General features: G+C 52.3%; 1 protein-coding gene across 5 annotated transcripts in view; it reads right to left on the bottom strand.

Annotated features, from left to right (window-relative positions):
- Positions 1-22,362, bottom strand: part of CLMN (calmin) — a 114,499-nt gene that overhangs the window by 10,460 nt on the left and 81,677 nt on the right. For all 5 annotated transcript variants that reach the window (XR_015252053.1, XM_086708880.1, XM_086708881.1 and 2 more), the window contains exons 3-9: positions 22,140-22,235; positions 19,914-19,997; positions 14,798-14,890; positions 12,540-12,730; positions 10,446-10,639; positions 8,725-8,807; positions 2,282-3,937 (exon numbers count right to left, since the gene is read on the bottom strand). Coding sequence is in view for 4 of the 5 variants with exons in the window: in XM_086708880.1 (XP_086565006.1) it covers positions 2,282-3,937; positions 8,725-8,807; positions 10,446-10,639; positions 12,540-12,730; positions 14,798-14,890; positions 19,914-19,997; positions 22,140-22,235 (2,397 nt within the window). In the remaining variant the exon portion in view is untranslated. The remainder of the gene's footprint in view (positions 1-2,281; positions 3,938-8,724; positions 8,808-10,445; positions 10,640-12,539; positions 12,731-14,797; positions 14,891-19,913; positions 19,998-22,139; positions 22,236-22,362) is intronic.

Below are 22,362 nucleotides of genomic sequence, written 5' to 3'. Positions count from 1 at the left end.
CCCTCTGTCATCCATGGGCCAATGCTACCTCTCTGAAAGCATGAGCGGGGGAGGGGCAGAGAGAGAGGGAGACACAGAATCCGAAGCAGGGCCCAGCCTCTGAGTTGTCAGCAGAGCCCGATGTGGGGCTCAAATCCACAAACTGGGAGATCATGACCTGAGCCGAAGTCGGACGCTTGACCGACGGAGCCACCCAGGCGCCCCGTTTTTTGTTTTTGTTTGTTTTTTTTTTTCCTTTTTAAAAGAAGGGCCAGGTATCAGAGAAATGCTTCTGTGTTGTCTTGTCTGCCAGACAGACCTCACCTGTCATCCCGGGCGACAAGCCCTCCTTGCACTCACTTGGGTGCACTCCTTGGTCTCACTTGGGATAAGTGGGGGCCTGCTCACCGGATGGGGGGGCAGCCAGAGGAGGCAGCTCAGAGCCCAGAGAGGCAGACGGTGGCAAACCGTAGCCAGGAACGGAAGCTCTCCCCAGGGCTCACGCTTAGTTCAGCGTAAGGTGGATTGAAATCTACATCTCCCGGTATCATTCCCAGCCCAGGACCCCTTCAGCCCCACCCCAAATCACCTGTCCGCATGCTGGGCACACACATCTTGCACGACCTGCTCTTGGCAAATGACCTTCCTCTTTGCAAAGCAGGAGAGAATGAAGCGGCCTGTGTGCAGGCCGCATTCAGTGGGTCCGGGGAGAGGAACTGAGCTGCTAATAAGCCATTTTAAATAGCACGGAGGGGCAGAGATGCCACTTAGGCTTATCTTCTGCCACCCACTCGGTCCCCTTTCTTTCGTCCTGAAAGATCTGCTGCCCAGAAAATCGCCACAGTTGCTGTCATGGTCCCCCTACCTGGCGACTCTAAGACGTGATGTCACTGAGGGCCATATCCACCCCGCTGAATCTTGGGGTCCCCCGCTGGAAGGGCCTGCTCGGCCGGGCTGGCTTCCAAGAAGACAGCAGGTGGGAGGGGGTGGGGGCCGGGGACTGGGTTCCTCTCCCTGGGGGCAGAAGCGGCAGCTGGCAGGTGGGTCCTGGCACCTGTGGGACGCCCCCCTCTCTTCTCCATCCAAAGGCAGACCCAGCACGGGTGGCCCTGCTACGCTTGCTTCTAGGCTGTTCGTCACTGAGAATTCTGCTCTGCCCAGTGCATCGTCTGGGTTGGGCGAACAAGACCAAGCCACCGCTTCCGGTCCATCTAGACCCTAAATGTCTTTTAAGGCCACTGATATTGTCCCTTTCTCTTGCAGCCCTCCAAGTGCAAGGATTTCTCATTCCTCAGAGCATCTTTCCGCCCCTCACTCAGCCTAGACTCTCCCCTGCCGTTAGCCAGAGCATCACCATTTATCTTGGTGTTTAATTTACCCCGTGTCCACCTTACGCCCCCAAACCAGCCTGCAATCCACCTTTGTTTCCTTTCCACTGCAAGCCCTGCCAGGCTCTCTCCAGAATCCGAACATTAATACCTCAATGCTCACTCTCTCCTGGGAGGGAAAATCACAACCAGACTAGTGGCAGAGAGCTGTCCCGTGTCACTGGCTATAGATGACAAGCAAGGGCCTCCGGGGGAGAAGCTGGGAAGGCTCCTAGGAGGAGGTGTCATTAGCATTGGGCTTTGAAGAGGAATGAGTACTTGCCAAGTGTAACATGGGGGGAGGGGCAGAGCAGAGTGTGGCGTGCCCGGGAGGTAGGGGGGAGGCTGGCTTGGCTGGAGGGGAGGGAAGGGAGCGGACCAAGAGGAGGAGCATGTCAGGGTCTCCTGCACCCTCTCACTGCCCCCTCCGGTGGCCCCTCGAGCTGCTGGGCCAGCTGAAACGGGAATACCAAATGGCGTGTGCCCAGCCGCTAAAACTCAGACGTGCGTGCCCCCCACTTCTAAGCCCAGGATAATTGTGCCACCAAAAATCAAGGCCGGAGTCAGATATGAGGTCCCACTTGGTTTTCTCAGGCTGCAGGAGGCGGGGGCTAAGGTTTGCTAAGTGCTTTGATCGCCGTTTCCAAGTATTACCACTACGATGCCGGGCCCTCCAACACAGCCTCTTTCTATATCCTCTTGGCGGCCTCGTGGGCAGGGGCAGGGCTCCTGGAGGCCCCCCAGGCTCAAAATCTCAGGAGAGCTCCTCTCGGGGGCCAGCCCTGCCCGTGCCCGAGCCTGAGTGAGCGCCTCCTTAAACTGGCCGAACCGCCTGCGATGGACGCATCCGCTTCCCCGTTTTGTGGAGGCTGAAGCTGCGACAACAGCAGAATCCCTCTGCAGGGCCCAGGGTCCCCGCATCGGCGACCACCTACCTGATGGCTCTCCACAGGGCCGCTCTCTTCGGCCTCCCCTGGCTGGTGGCCTTCTGGAGGGGCTGGGGGTGCGGGCTCCGAGGCTGGTCTGGTGCCCTCTGCACCCCTGTCGGTACTCGGGGCCGGGATGCTGGCCTCAGGGCCCTCCTCGTCCGGCCCCGAGAAGATACAGCTGTTCCAAGAGACCTCGGCCTCCTTGGCTTCCTCAGCCCCGGCCCCCAGGTCATGCAGATAGTCCTCCGGCTCCTCCAGATCCAGGTCTTGGTGTTTCAGGTCCTCTGAGCCTTCCGCATAAGCCTCTAGAACCGCAGCCAGGGGCACCTCGTAGTGCGGGTAGTAGAAAAGGTCGTGGGGAATGACGGAGACCTTGGACAGCGGCGGGGAGGGCTTGAAGTCCAGGCCTTCCTGGCTGCGGCTGTGCAGGGTCTCCAGGCTGAGGCTGCCACTCGGAGGGTCAGAGGGGAGCTCGCCGTCCGGGCCCTGCGGCCCCTCGGCCTCCCCCTCGTCCTCGCCCCGACGGCGCCGCGCGGACTTGCGCTTGGGCTTCTCGTACACCTCTGGCTTTTTTTCCACCGGTGCCTCCTCGGGGGCCAAAGAATAGCCTGGGTCCTCTTGCCCAGGGTCCTTGTGGGGTTCCTGCTTGTCCGGCCTCTCTGGGGACTCATCCGAGTCTTTGCGCTGGTGCGCAGATTTGCTTCTCCTCTTTCCCAATTTCTCAGCGTGATCCTCTGGAACCTCTTCCTCGACAGGTCTTTTCTCACGAGGCGGAGGAACCTCATTGAAGGCCTGGCTGGTTGAGGCAAAATCTATTAGGTCGCTGTTGAACTTAGAGGCCTTTAAAGGTGTGCTTTCAAAATAGTCTTCCTCAGCCATAGCTTCTACGGTCAGCAGCTGGACCTTGATCTCCAAGGAATCGGCCATAACCGCGTTGTCCCCGAGGGGTGAAAGGGGACGGCTCTCCTTCCCCCCACCGGCCGCACCCTCTGGTGCCCCGTTCCAGGAGGGACAACTCTCCGAAGTCTGCGAATGATTGATCTTCCTGTCCACCAAAGACTCGACCCCCGGTGACTCATCAGAGGCCGCTTCCGGAATCTTCGGGGCTTCCTGCTTCGGCTTTTCCTCGGCAATCTCAGCTGCCAGGACGTCCCCATCCTGCTTCAGCGAGTCCTTTGTCCCTCTCGGGTTCCCCTCAAAGCGAAGGTCTTGACTGTAGAAAGGGTCTTTACTGCAGGAAGCCTCCTTGTAGGTGTCAGCCTCAAAGTGCACGGTCTTCTTGATTGGCAAAGAGTTGGACCTCCGGTTGTCCTTTCTGGAGGATAAAATGGAAGATTCCGGAGATGGCTCACCAGTGCTGCTGGCCTTCCCCGGGACCTCTTGGAGGGCCTGGTCGATGATCTGGTGCATGAAGTCAGTGGAGCTGTCTGAGAGCGCCTGGCTGGGCATGACACTCAGGTAGCATTCTTTCGCGCCCTCGGACTTGTCACAGACAAAGACTTTGGAGGGCGGCGGGTGGCTGGCTTCGTGGTTGACGGTGTAAGCTCGCTCCCCGTTCTCCGTCAGAAGGAAGAAGGTGCTCTCCTGTTCAGAAGGGGTTTCTTTGATGTGGACAAAGGTGGATTCAATAGGGGCTTCTTTATCCGAATCCACGAGATCCTCCTGTGAAGGAACACAGGGCAACATGAAATCAGAGGAGTGTTTGAGTGCAACGTCTATCCCCCCCCCCCCCCCAATAAAACAGAAACCAGTGTGGACAAAGCCATTTCAGAACTAATGCGAGAAGTGCTCTAATTAAGAGATGGGGCTGGTTGCTCCTGCTGAAATGTGAAAACACCAGATATGTCAAAAAAAAAAATAATGTGTTTTTAAAAGCTATGGATGCAAAGAAATCTCAATGAATGGAACTCTAGGGAAGGATGAGCCCTTCCTAAGTGACTGTCAGCTCCTTCAGACTGGTGGGCTCCTGCCTAGTCTGAGCAGGGACAGGAGAGTGAACTGACCCAAGATAAGGAAAGATTAGCCAAATCTTTACTGACTGCATGGGCCAGTGTGAGAGATCAAACACAGAAGGGCCCCAAATGCAAAACCAATTCTCGTCATACACAAATTCTCGACACACGGGGACTTTTGTTAAGTAAGAAACAGCTGAGAGTGAGAGTGAGAGCAGGGCTGGAGAGCACAGAGCAGTCTTGGTGGTATTGTAGTGCTTGGCTCCCAGCGTGCTGGTGGAGAATTGGCTGACCCCATCCTCAAATCATTTGAAACCAGAGAGCTGACATTAAACTGCAGTGTCGCTGTTACTGACTCCTGAGAAGGTCAAAACAGTCAGCTCCTCAGTCAGGTCCTTGTTCGGGAACAGGCTACCTTCTCTGGGGGAAAAAGACGGCAGGTCCTCAATCTCTACTCTTTTTAAAAAATTTTTTTTTTAACATTTATTTATTTTTGAGACAGAGAGAGACAGAGCATGAACGGGGGAGGGGCGGAGAGAGAGGGAGACACAGAATCGGAAGCAGGCTCCAGGCTCTGAGCCATCAGCCCAGAGCCTGACGCGGGGCTCGAACTCACGGACCGCGAGATCGTGACCTGAGCCGAAGTCGGACGCTCAACCGACTGAGCCACCCAGGCGCCCCATCTCAATCTCTACTCTCATAGACCAAGCCTGGCATAAAACAAGACGTTTTAAGACATGGAGAAGCAGGAGAATGAGACCCACAATCAAGAGAAACAACCATCATTAGAAGTAGACTCAAATATGACCCAGCGTTAGTAAAGGAGAGAGTCCAAAGGTCATGATTTGAAGACGGCAAGAAATACAAAGGAAAGTGGTTCTGCAGGCTGAAGGGAAGTGACCACAGACGGAAGCTTGGGTCTGAAGGAGGGAATGAAAAGTACCTAATATGGAAACTATGTGGTCAATACCGAAGGCCATTTAAACGCTTTTCTTAAAAAGTCTCCTGACTGTTGAAAGCAGTAATAACAAAGCACTGGCCATTAAAACATATGCAGAAGTAAAGTAAACGACAATAACAGCACAAGGGAATAGGGAAGTGAAGGGAATTACACTGTTACGTAAAAATGCATAAAATACATGTTTTACCTTAAGTGGTATAATAGTAATTCAAGGTAGGCTAAAGTAGGTTCAAGATGAGTTTTATAATCCCTGGAGAAACTACTGCAAAGATAAAATGAATAGATGTGGCCAAAAAGCCAACAGAGGAGATAAAATAGAAACCAAAAAATAATCAAATAATCCAAAAAAAGTTAGGTTAGGAAGGACAAAAGAGCATAGCACGGATAGGACCAATGAAATCAACAATCAGGATGGTAGGTTAAATCTATGTAAATAGTTGAGAAATTCACTAATAAGGTGACACACTAATTTTTGTCAGAAGAGTTAAGAAATAAGACCTAACTGTATACTATTTACAAGAGATATGCTTTTTTTTTTTAATTTTTTTTTAACATTTATTTATTTTTGAGACAGAGAGAGACAGAGCATGAACGGGGGAGGGTCAGAGAGAGAGGGAGACACAGAATGGGAAGCAGGTTCCAGGCTCTGAGCCATCAGCCCAGAGCCCGACACGGGGCTCGAACTCACGGACCACGAGATCGTGACCTGGCTGAAGTCGGACGCTTAACCGACTGCGCCACCCAGGCGCCCCAAGAGATATGCTTTAACTATAAGCACACATACACTGTAAGGAAAAGAGAAAGAGATATGCCACGTGCATACTAATTGTAAGAAAGCTGGTATGGCTATCTTCCTATCAGACAAAGCAGACTTCCAGGCAAAGATCGAAATTGCGGGAAAATACAACGATCGAGAAATCAGGAAGATACAACAGTCTTAAATGTGCATGATAGCATAGCGTCGACACCATAAGGCAAAAACGAACAACCGAGAAACAATTCCACAGCCACAAGTTGGAGATTTTTAACCTTTTTCCCTCACACTAATTGATAGGAAATGTAGGAAAAACATCCGTATGTGTGCAGAATATTAGAAGAGCATATTAACCAACTCAGTCTAATTGGTATTTAAAGAATGCCAATTCTTTTTTTCCTTTTATTTATTTATTTATTTGCGAGAGAGAGAGAGAGAGAGAGAGAGAGAGAGAATGTGTCACTACCTAAGACACATTCTTTCGAAGCACAAACGATATATTTACCCAAATAAACCGTACGTTGGGCCATAAAGCTAGGTGCAGGGTCTGGTTACATGGCTGACCAGGGCTTAGCAGAGATTTATTAAAATGAACTAAACTTGGGGCACCTGGGTGACTCAGTCAGTTAAGCACCTGACTCTTGACTTCAGTTCAGGTCACGATCTCGCGGTTCACGAGACCAAGCCCTGCATCAGGCTCTGCGTTGACTGCACAGCCCGCTTGGGATTCTCTCTCTCCCTCTGCCCCTCCTCTGCGTGCTCTCTCTCAAAATAAACAAATAAACGCTTAAAATAAGTCAGTAAAATGAGCTAAACTGAGCTGAGTTGTTAAGGAAGAGTTCAGTGGGTGTCTAGATTAGCTGGGACGGCCCATCTGGATTCCCTTGGGGGCAAGGACACAGCCAGTGCCGCAGTGGTACACGGTGTTTTGTGAATCGGGACCGCTTTCTCCAGGGGTCATATTTCCTCCAGTCTCTCTCGTCCCAGCCCCAGCCTCTGACCCCAGCACTGGGGGAGATCCAAGGGTTAGATTTGCTGAAGCCTGGCGGTGACCTTAACTCACACAGACATGGTAAGTTTCAGCCGGTTCCAAACTCTGCCTACAGCTTAAGAGCTCGGGGCTAATAAAAGCCCCGGCGTCTAGTATTTCCAAATTTCGCGAGGGCCTAGGAAAACTGAATTACAAAAACGGTGACAGTCACCACCATTTGCTGAGCGTTGACTGTTGTCGCAGGCAGAAGACTGCATACTTCACATCGTCTATTTACTCTTGACACAACTCTGAAGTGTGGGTAAGATTTCCATTTCACTGCGGACACCTCTCACAGACGTGTATCAGAGACGTTAAGTAAGCAGCTCAAGGTCACACAGCTTCAAGCGGCAGAACTGCCGTTTCCAGCCCATGGAATTCCTGCTCCTAAAGCACCCTGGGAAGTGATCTGTGGTGCAGGGACAGACAGGACACACGCACACAGAAAGGGAATGGAACCAAAGGCGTGGCCTCGGACTAGCTCTTCGGAGCTGCACAAAATGGGGCCTGGGTTCCAGCCAGTGGTTGTAAGGGACCCAAGAGCCAGAAGCGTGGAGTCACAGAGAGCTGTGGTTTGACCCCAGCTCTCTACTTGGTAGCCGTGATCCTGGGGAGGCCCGTAGGCTTCTTCGACCATCTGTATTCTCATCTACAACACGAGGATCGTGACACAAAGCCACGTCTGGAGGTAGGGGGCAGTCAGCCCAGATACATGCAGGGCGTTTACCTGACCAGCCTCCAGCTCGAAGTGCAGCCCTGTCCCCCCCTGGATTGGCTCTTCATGCTAATTTGGTTCTGGCTAGTACCTCCCATTACCCAAAATTCTGTGTTTGCTCACTTGTCGACTCTTTGGGCTCTGAGAGCGAAGCCGTACGAGGTCAGGGACCTCATCCATCCAGCTTACTGCTGAGTCGCCCTGAGCGAGCCCAGTAAATTACCAAGGATTTCAATAAAGGTCTATCGTCACATTGTTGCTGTCACTATTACCATCTCAAGGTTGGGCACGGGGTGGGTGGAGGTTCAATGGAGCCACGATAACTTCTGAAAGGTCTGATTCTGTTCCAAGTACAGTCTGGGATTCTGAAAATAAGAAGGCATGCCTTTTTTTTTTTTTTTTTTTTTAAAGAAGACATGCTTTTGAAATGTCATTGTCCTCCATATTTTTTCACACTCGGATAAAATCTGGTAAACTGCTAGAATGTTCCATCTGACGGCTAAAGTATCAGGTGGCCAACGCACATCACAAGGGAACATCTTTTACAGTCTTAGCAAAGTTTGGTTTGGGAAGACGTTGGCAAGAGGGATGGCTGCCCAACTTCCCATCCTGCTTCTAAATGTAAATCATTTACAGTGATTTGTAGTCAGGTAAGCAGCTGACTCCGGATTTCAGCTCAGGTCGCGATCTCATGGTTTGTGGGTTCAAGCCCCGAGTCGGACTCTGTGCTGATGGTGTGCGGTGTGGAACCTGCTTGGGATTCTCTGTCTCCCTCTCTCTCTGCCCCTCCCCTGCTCACACGTGCTCTCTCTCTCTCTCTCTCTCTCTCTCTCAAAAATAAAATAAACCTTTAAAACTAATAAAAAAAAATAAATGTAAAGCATCTTATCCATGCTTCTGAAATTAAAATGTGCCAAGGCAACACTTGAGGGACTTGAGACCCAGTTTTGATTATTACTGGTCGTTTCATCAGCGCTTTGTCTGACGGCCGGCGGGTGGAAATTGTTTCTGAATTAAAGGTAAGGAAACAAACATACAGCTTCCAGCTCCGGGAAATGTTCCAGAAACTGTGCCACGTAAGTCACGATGGACTGCTCGTCTGGCGTGTCAACCATGATGTCTGTTAAGAGAGACGCAGGAGTTAGTAGGACGATCAACACGTGATTTGTAATCAGGATCGAGGGACACTTGTCGCTGAAGAGTCCTGCAGACCATTGAGGTTTTTTTCCTCTTTATTTTATGCTTGAGAAATTTACGCCCAGGGAGGGTGAATCATTTGGCTAAAGTCTCACATCCGGCTGATGAAGAGAAGGGGCGGGACGTGGAACCCAGGATTCCTCGTTCCCAAGGCTGTCCATTATTGCCTGCGGTCTGGATTCCCCCAGCGGGAGCAGCCAACTCTCAGCTGGCCCCCTCAGCGAGTCTGGTGAGCCATGACCCTTACTCACCGCGGCAGGGAGTCCCAAATCAGCCCAACTCATGTGGAAATCAATCTGACAGACAGCCAAGCGCCTTGAAAAGGCATGTACTTTCCAACTCTGGTATTCCGCGGATGGAAGGAAATAATCTTGAGATGCACACTGAGCTCTATTCAGTAAGAGGTCTGCCGCATGTTGTACAGAAATGTGACTCTTTTCGAAACAACCTCAATGTCCACCAGTGGTAGACCTAAGTAAATTTGGGGACGCCCACTAGATGGACCGTTGTGCAGCCATTAAAAATACATAACAAAGACACGATAGCAACGGGCAAAGGGCTTATGTCATCATTAACGACTTAATTCATTAATTAATCAGTTTACTCAATGGTGAGTAGAAACAAGTAAGCTACAAATACGTGATGGGGATGACAAGTACACTTATCATGGTGACCACGGAGCAAGGTATAGAGTTGTGGAACCCCTATACGGCACTCCTAAAACTAATATAACACCGTGTGTTAACTCTACTGGAATTAAAATTTTAAAAATTTAATAAAAAGTCGTAGATGCACAACTACAGCTGACTCTTGAGCAGCACGGGTTTGAATTGTGTGGGTCCGCTGACGTGCATTTTTTGGGATCAGTTCAGTACAGTCCCGTAAATATATTTTCTCCTCCTTACGATTTTCTTAGTAACGTTTCCTTTTCTCTAGCTTAGGTGTATAACACGTATCACATAGAGAACATGTGTTAGTTAACTGTTCGCGCTATTGGTACGCCTTCCAGTCAACAGTAGGCTATTAGACACTAAATTTCTGGGGGGCCAGATGTTATACGTGGATTTTCTTTTTTTTTTTTTTTAACGTTTATTTATTTTCGAGGGAGAGAGAGAGAGCGCGTGTGAGTGGGGGAGGGGAAGAGAGACAGAGACAGAGGATTCGAGGCGGGCTCTGTGCTGACAGCAGCGAGGCTGACGGGGGGCTTGAACTCACGATCTGCGAGATCATGACCTGAGCTGGAGTCAGAGGCTCCATCGACTGAACTACCCAAGTCCCCTATACGTGCATGTTAAACCGTGGGCAGGGGGCGGTCAGCACCCCTAACACCCGTGTCGTTTAAGGGTCAACTATATACATATACTGAACGATCTCAATTCTGTAAAAAAGACTATAACGAGATGCATCGAAAAATACTAAGGGGTGAAGTACAGGAAACATAACAATGTCTTCGTTCGATTTTCCTGTCTTTTCCCAGTTTTTCTCCACGGACGGCGTGTGTTGCAGCTGTAATACAAGTAATTCAAAAGACAGAAAGAGAAAGGGAGGGAACCAGAGTCACCTTCTGGCTCCAGGAGCCTGGGAATGTGAAGGGCCTCGTGCGCCACGCGGAAGGCCTTCTCCAGGTTTTCCCGCATGGAGTCTTCCAGAGCCTGCTTCATGTCAACCAGGCTGGGGTCGATGGCCTTGATCACGGCCAGGAAAGCCATCCCGCTTCTCCAGCTGCCCGCGAAGTCCTGCACCGCCACGCCATACCTGAAGGAGAGGGGCCGCGGTGGCCGCGACACAGGTCAGGAGGTGAATCCCCTGAGAGGTCACACGCGGCAGCCTCGAGGGTCCTCCGAGCGGGGCCAGGAGCTGCGGGCTCGCCAGGGGCGCCTCAGGCCCTGAGTCCCGGGACAGCTGTACGCAGCACTCCCCCTCCGTTCCCGGAGACACAGAACAGAAAGGTGTACGTTACCCACACCAGCAAAACGGGACCTTGTGTTCCCAGATTCCCAGACACGTAAGGAGCAATTCCACACGCTGCTCACTCTTCGGTGGCAGGCAAACCAGCAAATAAGGGTGTGCGGTAAAATTGGAGCCGGAAAGGCCCAAGTTCACCTCCCGGCCGTCCCGCCCCCGCCCCGCGTGTTCCCAGCGCGATGGCCTCGGGCCAGTCACATCGCTCTGGCCCTCAGACTCCTCCGTTGTAACACGGGGACCCCGTCTGGCTGCGACCGCTTGGCAGCTGTTGTGGCAGAGCGTTAGATCTTACCCGTCAGAACGGCCATGGCACGAGGCCAACCTCACGTGTGACGCGGGGTAGCACACGAAAGCCGCCAACGATCCCATTTCACAGAAATAACGTCAACAACTTAAAAGTGCGGGACAAAGAGAGACAATCCTGCTGGGCGCCAACTTCCTTTGAATCTATCCTGAGACCCCGTCCGTCTTCCAACGGTGGCCACTGAACTCTCTTAGAAAAAATATGTGTATTTAGCAATCATCTGGGATTCCTAAGAAGCTGTAAGAGCGGTACAGAGCTCTCCTCTACCGTCCACCTGGCCTCCCTCGGGGCACCTCACATCACCAAGTGCAACATCAAAGGCGGGACGCTGACGGTGCTACGAGCCATTGAGCCACAGGCCTTGTCTGGATCGGTCCAGCGTCACTCCCACGGGGGTGGTATATAACCCAGGCCACTTTGTCAAGGACAGACCCTGTGGCCGCCACCGCCACGACGGAGATCCAGGACTGTTCCATCACCCCCACGGAACACGTCCTCTCCTTGACGGTCACCCTACCTCCTGGCAACGAGCCCTCTTCAGGTTGATTTATTTTTAAGCCACATCTAACAGATGTTTACGTTAGTCAACCCTTCCAGGCTTGACCCCTCAGTCAAAACCCAGGGATCCAACTCTCTTTTTCTTTCGTGGTTTATTTCCGTATACACCCGGGAGAGAGGACCCGACGCGTGAGGGAGTGCTTATTAAGTGCTGGTAAAGCGCAAGGCGCTTTCGCGAGCTGCCTCCGCGTCGTCCTAACCGTCCTGCAAGGCAGGCAGTGATAAGTGACCATCTCGCAGACGTGGCTGTGATGCACCAGGAAGGCCCCCGGTCTGTGCGTGGCAGAGCCCGGTGGCCCCAGGTCGGGTGTGGCTCTCCCCGCGCGTGGCCTAGCTTTCCAGCTGTCCCCGCCACGGCCCAGGGTCCCAGGGTCCCAGGGGCTGTCGACTGGTGCATAAGACCCTGATACAGCACTGCTGAGAGCCCTGGCCTGCTGGTGCGGGGGTCACAGCACGTCACAGCCTTCACTGTTATTAGAGTTTAGTAGGTACAGTCTCTGAAAGTCACCCCGAAGCTTAACAACGAATATGTACGTGTTATAAGGATCCAAGAGCCCTTCCCACTTTGGGATTAAATGGGGGCAAAGCCCTTTCGATCTCGTGTTCAAATCCCCCTGTCACTTTTCTGCAAACCGAACGTTCTGCGAAGACAGCTCTGGGCGTGCAGAAACTGAAAATGCACAGCGCTCCCGGCTCTCGGAGTCTGTATGAAGTGACAGGCACATAACCTAATACATGCTAGTGCCCCCAACCTCTGCCCTCTCCCAGGGGGGACCCCCCTCCCTCTGCCTGACAACAGCATGGAGGGCGGAGGGAGTGATGGCTTACTTCCTCGTCTTCCTCTGCACCCACGCCAGCAGGGTCCTGATAGCCTTCCTCTGATCTTTCACAGATATGGCCACACTCCTCTCCGCGGTGGGCGTGGGTGGGAAGGAAGTATCTGAGTCTGTGCCCCCCGAGCCGGGTGACAGGCTGGAAGACGGCGAGTTTCTGCTGAGATTGCCCGTGAGCTCCTTAATCTGGAAAGAAAATGGCATTTCAGACCCCCCGAGACAGACTTAGCGCAAATCCTCGTCTGACCCCGGGCCACGGGGAGCCTGGCTGGAGGGACCAGCGCGCGTGCAGCTGGGTCTCCGCGTGGGCAGAAGACGCTTCCGGTTTTATGTGACTCGTGGTGCCTACCGACACCTCATAGGAAAGCTCGCCTCTTTCCGGAATCTCTCTCTTTGGTGCTTTGGCCACGCACACACGCCAGTCTTCCTGACCAGATTCCACCTACCCCCTTCCTCTCCTGCCTATCGGTCTCAGAATGCATGGTGCTGCTTCAAGGCCCATGCCTATGTGCATCCTGGTCCCGCTGTCTGGATGTCCCTTCCCTCCATCACCAAATCCCCGGCTACTCAAAACGTAGCTCCTAACATGTGGCTCTTGTGAGAAATGCGGAGTCCCAGGCCCTGCCCCTGACCCACAGCATCAGAAGCTGCATTTCAGCACTACTCCCAAGGAATCCGTATGCACAGCAAAGTCCGCGAACAGGTCTAACGCACTCCTACTCATCCTTCAAAACCCGGCTCTGATGTCACTTCCTCCAGGAAGTCCTCCTCACTCCCCTCCCTACTCTGGGGCAGTTGCCCCCGCTGAACATTCTTACAGCACTCTGCTCATAGCTTGATCACAACCTGCACCACAGGGTTCTATGCTATGGGACTGCCCTCTGGGATCCCAGAGAGTCAGGAGGGCAGGACTTTGTGTGTGTGCAGAGCCTGACACATAGGAGAAACTCAACAGACATTTACCGAATGAATGGATGGATGGATATCTGGGCCGGGTTTAAGGCCTTGCCTTTTCACACAGCATGTTTCCAGAATCTATACAAGAGTTTAATAACAAACATTGGTCGCTGAAGCCTGTGTATAACACGGTACGGTTGACGGAGGGCTTTCCCACAGAGCTGACCACTGCTCCCATTTCACAGATATGGAAACTGAGGCTCGGAGAGACAGCCTTTGGCGTGTTGAGTTCAAGGCTCCCATAGAACTGAGTCTGTTGTCCCTGAACCTTGTTTGCACACGTTCCCCTCAGCAACACAAGCAAGGAGACCAAAGCTCAAGCAAATCACCTTCCTGCAGGTCATTTTTACTCTTAGGAGGGCAGCTAAATAAGGAGCCATGATTTTCTATTTCAGAAGAGGGCATTTTAGAAGCTGAAACATCAGCTTACTCTCTCCTATTCCGGGATAAAAACTCGTCAGCACAGAGCCCGACGCGGGGCTCGGACTCACAGACCGCAAGATCACGACCTGAGCCAAAGTCTGACCCTCAACTGACTGAGCCACCCAGGCGCCCTGAGACTTGAGCAGTTTTAAACGTTTTTTTTTTTGTTTTTTGTTTTTTTTTATTTATTGTTGGGACAGAGAGAGACAGAGCATGAACGGGGGAGGGGCAGAGAGAGAGGGAGACACAGAATCGGAAACAGGCTCCGAGCCATCAGCCCAGAGCCTGGCGCGGGGCTCGAACTCACGGACCGCGAGATCGTGACCTGGCTGAAGTCGGACACTTAACCGACTGCGCCACCCAGGCGCCCCTTAAACGCCACCTTCAAACTCCAGCCACAGATCCTGTGCTTCCCTATAGAGTCTGCGTCTCCAAACAGAGGCTGGAGTTGGCCAAGGACAGAGAGCACACCACAGACGCCTCTTCCTCTTGCTTTCACTCCAGCTCTTTAATTACATCTGCCGCGCACGCGTCGTTTTAGGAAAGCAACTCCAAGTTCGATTTTTGATCGCAAGCATTTCCCAGTTTTTGTGACACTTCAGAACAAAATTATTTTCTGAAGCAAATATTTAACTCTTTAAGTCCCAAGAGGATGGCTAGACTCTTCTGGAGAACAGAGCTCGCATCACTATTAAAATCACAGGGACTCTGGCAGCTGGGTTTCTCTGGTTCTTTCTCAAGAAACGGAGAAGTCAAAATATATCAGAAGCAGGATCTCCCAGTCTCCCTCGATCTGGCCCCGCTCTGTTCTGTTGGCACTAAACGGGCTCAAGGAGATCATTACCGCGCGTTACGGAGAGGAAATTACTTTACCTGGAAGAAGAGAATTATGTTCCATATCAGCCCAAGAACCAAAGAGGGGTTGCCGTCTGCTATTTCCGCTGCGTCGATGCTAACCAGTTTGACCTGGGGAGAAGCAATTTATGAGCTTAACACGGGGTGTAACCTGTTGTTTTCTGATGCCCTCGTGGACCTGTTTCTCCTTCTCGTCTGTATCGTTCAGTGCTGCCCGAGGCCACCTCTGGGACCCCAGCGTGCAAAGCGAACGTGATTGTATTTAATAAACACGTGTATTGCGTTTACCATGCGCAGACCCTAGCCTCAGCTCCTTGTAAGGATGAACCCAGTTCGACCCACAAGAAGCCCACAACGCAGGTGCTTCTATTATCCCTCCATCTCAGGGGAGGAAGTTTCACAGAGGCCACGTGTAATGTGGCTGGGACACACAGCCAGGAAAGGTCTGAGTCGCTCTTTTCAGGGAGGGCTGGGCACGTGTCCACCGGGTCTGTCTGTATGCTACCCTAACAACACCAAACCTCCACATTCAACGCATTTTTGGACAAACGCACAACACCAACATCAGCAATCGTGGACCGCGATGGATAATTCTCCATTGCTCATTACAAATAGCGTATTGGGATAAGGCTTCTACCCCGAACTTCTGCATCATTCCAAAATATCCCGGTTAAAATGCATCTATTATAGGGGCGCCTGGGTGGCTCAGTCAGCTGAGCGTCCGACTTCGGCTCAGGTCATGATCTCCCAGTTCGTGAGTTCGAGCCCCGCGTCGGGCTCCGGGCTGACAGCTCGGAGCCTGGAGCCTGCTTCAAATTCTATGTCTCCCTCTCTCTCTGCTCCTCCCCTGCTCATGCTCGGTCTCTCTCTCCTTCAAAAATAAATAAAAACATTAAAAAAAATGCATTATAGAATCCCTCAGGGGATTACCTGTTTATTTAACTACGTCCTGACCATAGGATGATGCTTTGATGAATCCCGAAGGCGCTGGTTCTCAAACTATGCTCCCCGGGCCAGGAGTAACAGCACTGCCTGGGATTTGGTTAGACGGCAAATTCTCTCCTAGTCCTACTGAATCAGGAAGTCCCAGAGTAGGGCCCAGGCACCTGCATTTGAACCTGCATTTGATTTTTTTTTTTTTTAGTATGAAATTTATTGTCCAATTGGTTTCCATACGACACCCAGTGCCCATCCCAACAGGTGCCCTCCTCCATGCCCCTCACCCACCCTCCCCTCCCTCCCACCCCCCATCCACCCTCAGTTTATTCTCAGTTTTTAAGAGTCTTTTATGGTTTGGCTCCCTCCCTCTCTAACCTTTTTTTTTTTTTCCTTCCCCTCCCCCATGATCTTCTGTTAAGTTTCTCAGGATCCACATAAGAGTGAAAACATATGGTGTCTGTCGTTCTCTGTATGACTTATTTCACTCAGCATCACGCTCTCCACTTCCATCCACGTTGCTACAAGAGGCCATATTTCAGTCTTCCTCGTTGCCAAGCAGTATTCCATTGTATATATAAACCACATTCCTTATCCATTCATCCGTGGATGGACATTTAGGCTCTTCCCATAATTTATCGCATTCACCATTGCACCAAGAATCATAAAATACCTAGGCATAAACCTAACCAAAGATGTAAAAGATCTATATGCTGAAAACAATAGAAAGCTTATGAAGGAAATTGAAGAAGACACAAAGAAATGGAAAAACATGCCGTGCTCGTGGATCGGAAGAATAAATATCGTTAAAATGGCAATACTACCCAAAGCTATCTACACATTCAATGCAATCCCAATCAAAATTGCACCAGCATTCTTCTCGAAGCTAGAACAAGCGATCCTAAAGTTTGTATGGAACCACAAAAGACCCTGATTCTGATATGCACGCTCAGGTTCAGGGGCCTCTGGCCACGTCATCATTTTCTCCTGCAAACAGAATCTGAGTACACAGATCAGGCGTGTGCACACTTCTTCTGTAAAGGGCTGGGGAACACACACTTAAGAGCTCGCGGGCCACCGCAGCCTTTATCACGCTCGCTGCGTCTTCCTTCACAAGTCCTTCACAAAAGCGAGAAACCACTCTTTGGTGGGGAGAGAGGAGAATTCAGAGTAAGTCAGGGTATGCTCTCAAACCCACCCTGCGAAATTCTGCCAGCAGACTCCGGGAAGCAAGCGTCTCACACAAATCTCCTTTCTCCCTTTCCCTCGGGCCTTTTACAAACGTTCCACACCGCTCTCCGATCCTATCAGCTCGCCAGGGACTTCTGACAACCCCGATCAGCAGGGCTGGGCTTTCCTAGGCAGTGGGGAGAGACTCCCGAGCTCCCTGGCTGAGGTCTGTCTCGCTGAGAGTTTATAACTCGGGCAGCGGGAATTCATCACCGGCAGGCCGGGGCGAGTTGTCAATATCGCGAATAACACGGCTGATCAAATTCAGGTCCAGCGTTTCCTCCGCACACGTCAGGGGTGTCCCACGTGAAGGTCACTGTCCCATGTGATGACTCATACGCGGCCTGCTGTCTCCTGACCCCCAGGCTCTGACAGCCCCCTCCATTCGGTGGCTCACTGCACTCTTCCAATGCGGGGCGATCAAGGCGCTCGACGTGATCGTCCCGGACTTCGCTCCTACCGGGAGGAAGCCACGCGTGGCCCTCGGAGCTGAGCTTCGGGGGAAACGTTCCAAAGTGAGGAAATGACAGAGCTGTCATGTAGGGAGACACTGAGTAGGACGGTGGGCCAGCCCCCGGCGGGTGGCAGAGGCCAGGCTTTCCTGAGCTAGCTGTGGGCTTCCCCAGGGCCACACCCGGGCGGGGGCCAGTCCTGCCCTCGCTGCCCACCGTCCTCACCTGCCGGCCACAGGTTTCCATCCCTAAGGGCTCACTGCTGCCCTGTGTGCCCCTGGTGTGACAGCACACGCAGCATCCTGTCCACGGGAGGCCTCTTCCACCAGGCTCAAAGCTCCTTAAATGTGCAGATGTGCTTCTAACACAGTTATGTGTCCCCAACACGGAGCACACCCCTGGCCCCGCAGAAGACACTTGCTCAATGTGTCCTGAAGGGCCGTTGGAAGCAAGCCCACCATCCACACGGGTGGTTCTGACAGACGCAGTGGGAGAGTGCTGCCTACATTCTAGGCCCATCAAGACGAGGTGGCTGATAGGGCAGGGAAGCCCTTAGGGGTTGACCAGCCGGAAGAGCGAGGACCACCCCCGGCAGCTGTTCCAAGGCCCTACGTTGTCACAGAAACAAAGCTCCTTGGAATGGAGGGGAGGCGCTGCTTAGAAGAGCCATGCCCAGAGCTCCCTCCCCAGAGCAGAGGTGCACGGGGCAGGGAGGCGGTCAGAGCAGGTGCTAACAGAGCCCTCGTCCCGGGCCAAAGCGCTTGGCTGAAGGCGATCCGGCCGGACACCCTCAACCCTCAACGACGCTTGGAGGCGCGCTGTGGTTTCTCATTTCCATTTTACAGATGAGGGAACCAAGGCTCGGGGAGTCTGCCGAATTCTCCCAGGTTGGAAGTAGCAGCCCCATGAGCTCGGAGGAGGCCAAGGTGAGGCCAACTCCACAGACAGGCCAGCCGTTTTCACAAATATGTGACGTGCTTTTTTTTTTTTTTTTTTTTTTGCAACAGCTTTATTGAGCTGTAACTCACGTTCCCTTCACCCATTTAAGATACAGCAGTCAATAGTTTTCAGCATATTCACAGAGGTACGCGCCCACAGCCACAATTTCAGAAATCTTCATCATCACCTCCATAAGAGACCCCCCCTACCTTTAACTATCACCCCCTCCAGTCCCTAAGCAGGCACAACTCTATTTTCTGAGTCCTGATTTCCCAGTGCCGGACTCTTCACAGGAATGGAATCAAAGAATAAGTGGTCTTTTGTGTCTGGCTTCCTTCACTCGACGTAACATTTTCAAGATTCAGCCATGCAGGAGCCCGTGTCAGTACCCCATCCTTTTTCACGGCTGAGTAATATTCCATGGCGTGGACAGACGCCATATTGTTCACCCACTCATCCACCGATGGACCCCTGGGTTGCCTCCGCCTTTTGGCTACCGTGAACGACGCCGCTACGAACTGCACTATGCTCTTTGGCTGCCACCATCGGAACGCCCTCCTGTGTCTGGGGCTTTCCCCACAGTACGGGAGACGGTGCCCACCGCCTTCTTCAAAAGCCGGAAGTGCTTCCTCTCCCCCATGGCAGCAGCGGGGGTGTGCATGGGATCCAGGCACGGCAGCCCAGGCCTTCGAATCTGAAGGTGTGACGCTGAGAGCTCCTTCCCGGGCGGGGGCAGTGACGTCCTTCTCCCAGAGGCAGCGGGGACAACGGCGGTGGCTGTGCGCTGGGGGGAGGCGGGTCTGCAGCGGTCCTGGCACCGTGAATTCCTGGGCCCCCTCCCCGACTCCGCAGTCTCCTAGGGCATTCTGTGCACTACTGGGCAGCCTTTTAACAAATTCCTTTTCTGCTGACGTCAGCCAAGGTCAGCTGCTGTTGCTCACCATCAGGAACCCCAAGTGGACCACGCCTGCTGAAGTCTTACTGCACGTGCCGATGCATCGGGCAAGCCGAGAGGGCCTTTTACCCGGGTTAACAGGTGAAACTTAACGAAAGAGGAGTTCTGGAAATTTCTCCCCTCTAGACCATCCCTGCTCGTTTGTGAAGGACACGAAACAGAGCCGAAAGCACAGAGAGAACCAATTTAAATCTAGAGAGTTCTATCCAAGAGAGAAGAAATGTTGGGATTCTCCCCCCAATCTGCTTTAGCCCCGCTTTGCTCCTGCTTCTCAGATAGTCTGTGTTCTAAGAGAGAGTCGCCCAAGGTGGCGTGCCCACGGTCCTACTATTCAAAGGGATAAAGAAGCAAACGTCAGCTGCTAAGGGCCAGTGAGCCAGTCAGTGCCCTGGGCCGCCCTTTCCAGGCTGGGCGTCCGTCAGAGTCAGCATCTAGGTGCTGGGAGGCCAGGACCATCTCTCCAGCTGAAGGATTACCTGAGTGAGTCCCGTTAGGTTGAAACTTAGTTTCATTCTGCCATTTTCGCAGGCTCCCCCTTTCACGCTTTCTCCCGCGACCGGCACTGAACTTCAAATTATGTCCCTTTCGTCCCAAGAAAAGCACGTGTGTTTCAAATACTTACATTGCTATCTTCCAAAAACTTAAGTGCTTTCGCTATGTTGTTCAACCGGAAAATACGATGGGATGAGGACTTGTACTCATGCAGCTGCAACACAGAACAGAGCAAAGGAGAAGTGAGCCCAACGAGACTCTCAATGCCCGGTGGTGCCGGGGGGGTGGCGGTGTGCCTTTCTTTGTCTTTACCGTGTTCGCATTAATCTCAAGATACAGGGGCTCGCAGCTGAAATCCAGCTTATTTATGGTTCTGGGGACTTAACTCACTGGAGTCTGTGCGGGAAGGGGGTGCCCAGGCAGGTTAAACAGGGGACAGATTTGTCAAATTTTTCTCTCTGACCCGGCTCCTGGCTTTGACATTCCTCCTTCTCCGGAGACCTCCAAGGATGTGTTCTCCTCGCTGCTCTGACGGTTTTGTCAGGCAGGGAGCATCGGCCGGGGCGTCCCCACAGCTGCTAAATCACCCGGCAGGTCCCTCCTAGAGGCAGCAGATGTTTCAGTTTTCCGGCCGGGAGCTTTGTGGACATTTATCCCAGGTCAGAGAGAGAAACAGACAGACAGAGACAGCCAGGCAGAGACAGACAGACAGGCAGAGATACTGAGACAGAGAAACAGAGATGGAGATGCAGAGAGAGAGAGAGACAGAGAGAGGGGAGAAATGCAGACAGAAACAGAGAGACGGAGAGAGACAAGAGGCAGACACACACAGAGACAGAAAGCCAGGCAGGCAGAGACAGAGAGAAGAGAGAGAAATACAGAAACAGGTGGAGAGAGAGACAGATGAGACAGAGAGAGACAGACAGGCAGAGAGAGAGGAGAGAGAAATGCAGACAGAAACAGAGGGGTGGAGAGAGAGAGAGACAGACAAGAGAGACAGAGAGAGACACAGGCAGGCAGAGAGAGATAGAGGAGAGAGAACTACAGACAGAAACAGAAAGATAGAAAGAGACAGAGAGCTAGGAGGCAAATACAAAGAGGAAGAGAGGTGCTTGCAGACGCTAAAATTTTAACAACAGCAGCTGAATATCCCAAGGAAACTCTCCCACCCTGAAGCTCACTGAAGCACCTCCAGACGGGTGGCCGACATTACAAGGCAAACCAGCGGGGACCAGCTGCACCAGCCGTGAGCTGCCAGCCAAGCTCATGGGTAAGCAGAGGCCTATTCTCAGCCTCCATAACCGAAGGCCCCCAACACAGGCCCAGCAAGGCCATGGCATCTATCAGCCAGTGGCCCGGCAGCAAAGTGGGAGCTTGTGTTGCTGGGAACACAGAGCAAGGAACTGGATACGCTTTCTCAGGGAGCTCTGTGGGGACTGTGCTGTTGGCTCATTGCGGGACCTGCTGAGACACCAACACTGTTTTTACCTCCATGAGTCCGCCCTTCATGAGAGTTCACGACGTGACTCTGCACAGCCCCCCGGAGGTGCTAACAGGTGTCTCCTGTTTTGCTTTTGGGAGGGTGAAGACAGAAGAGTTAAGGGGTGGGATGAGAGTCTAGCTACATTAGATCTGAAAACAGGAGGGGCTCTTGACTTCAAGCCTGTAGGTGGAACTGGATCTGGGCAGCGGGCTGGTAGAGTTGGGACCCGCATTAGCCACAATTAGCTCACGGATGCCACGTCAAACGCGAGACTCTACAGAAGGGTTTCTCGACGTCACCACCACCGGCATTTGGGCCGGGTCATCGGGCCCTCTCCGTGGACATCTGGCAGTAGTATCTAGTGACATTTTTGGCTGTCACACCTGGGGGTGCTCCTGGCACCCAGGGGGTAGAGACCATGAATGCAGCGCCCAGGACTGCAAATGTCGGACCCAAAATGTCAACAGCATTGAGGCTGAGCACCCCCGCTCGGGGAATGGGAGAGAGATAACCAACCCACACACAGCAGACATAAGCGACACGGACATGTATGGTGAGGGTCCCAAGTGCAATGAACCTCAAGACGGGCTGGTTCAATTCAACAAAGACTTACAAAAAACACTGGGCATTTATTTATTTACTTACTAAAGTATATTTACTTAAAAAAAAAAAAAGGAGGACACTGCTTCGTTACACATGATTGTATCACTCTTGGTCACTGGGAAAGGAATGTCACCCTTCCTAAGTTTCTTGTCACAGGACCATGCATGGCCAGGTGGGTGCACCTACGTACAGTTCTGTGCTGCAAAGAAACCTTGATCAGTGTTTGCCTTCACCTTTTATTTCTCCCTGACCCTTTCGTGACATACGTACCAGATTCCGCCCAGACAGGACTTCTAACAAAGCCATTAGGATTTTGCCATCTTGGATATCAATGAATAAATCTTTAACTTCTAGGGGTGGGTCGCACTGTGGAAGAAGGGGGTGAGGAAGCTGATTAGTGACCCGTATGATCCCCAAAACTGTTCCCAAGCTTCAATTCTCCCCCAAGGGAAGACATCCTGACCTCCAGATCTGTCTGCGGGCAATGCCCCCT

The sequence above is a fragment of the Puma concolor genome, chromosome B3 (assembly GCF_028749965.1).
Source record: "Puma concolor isolate L17-30 chromosome B3, mPumCon1.1.hap2, whole genome shotgun sequence".
NCBI classification, from domain to species: Eukaryota; Metazoa; Chordata; class Mammalia; order Carnivora; family Felidae; genus Puma; species Puma concolor.
This window is presented reverse-complemented; position numbering and strand designations above follow the sequence as displayed.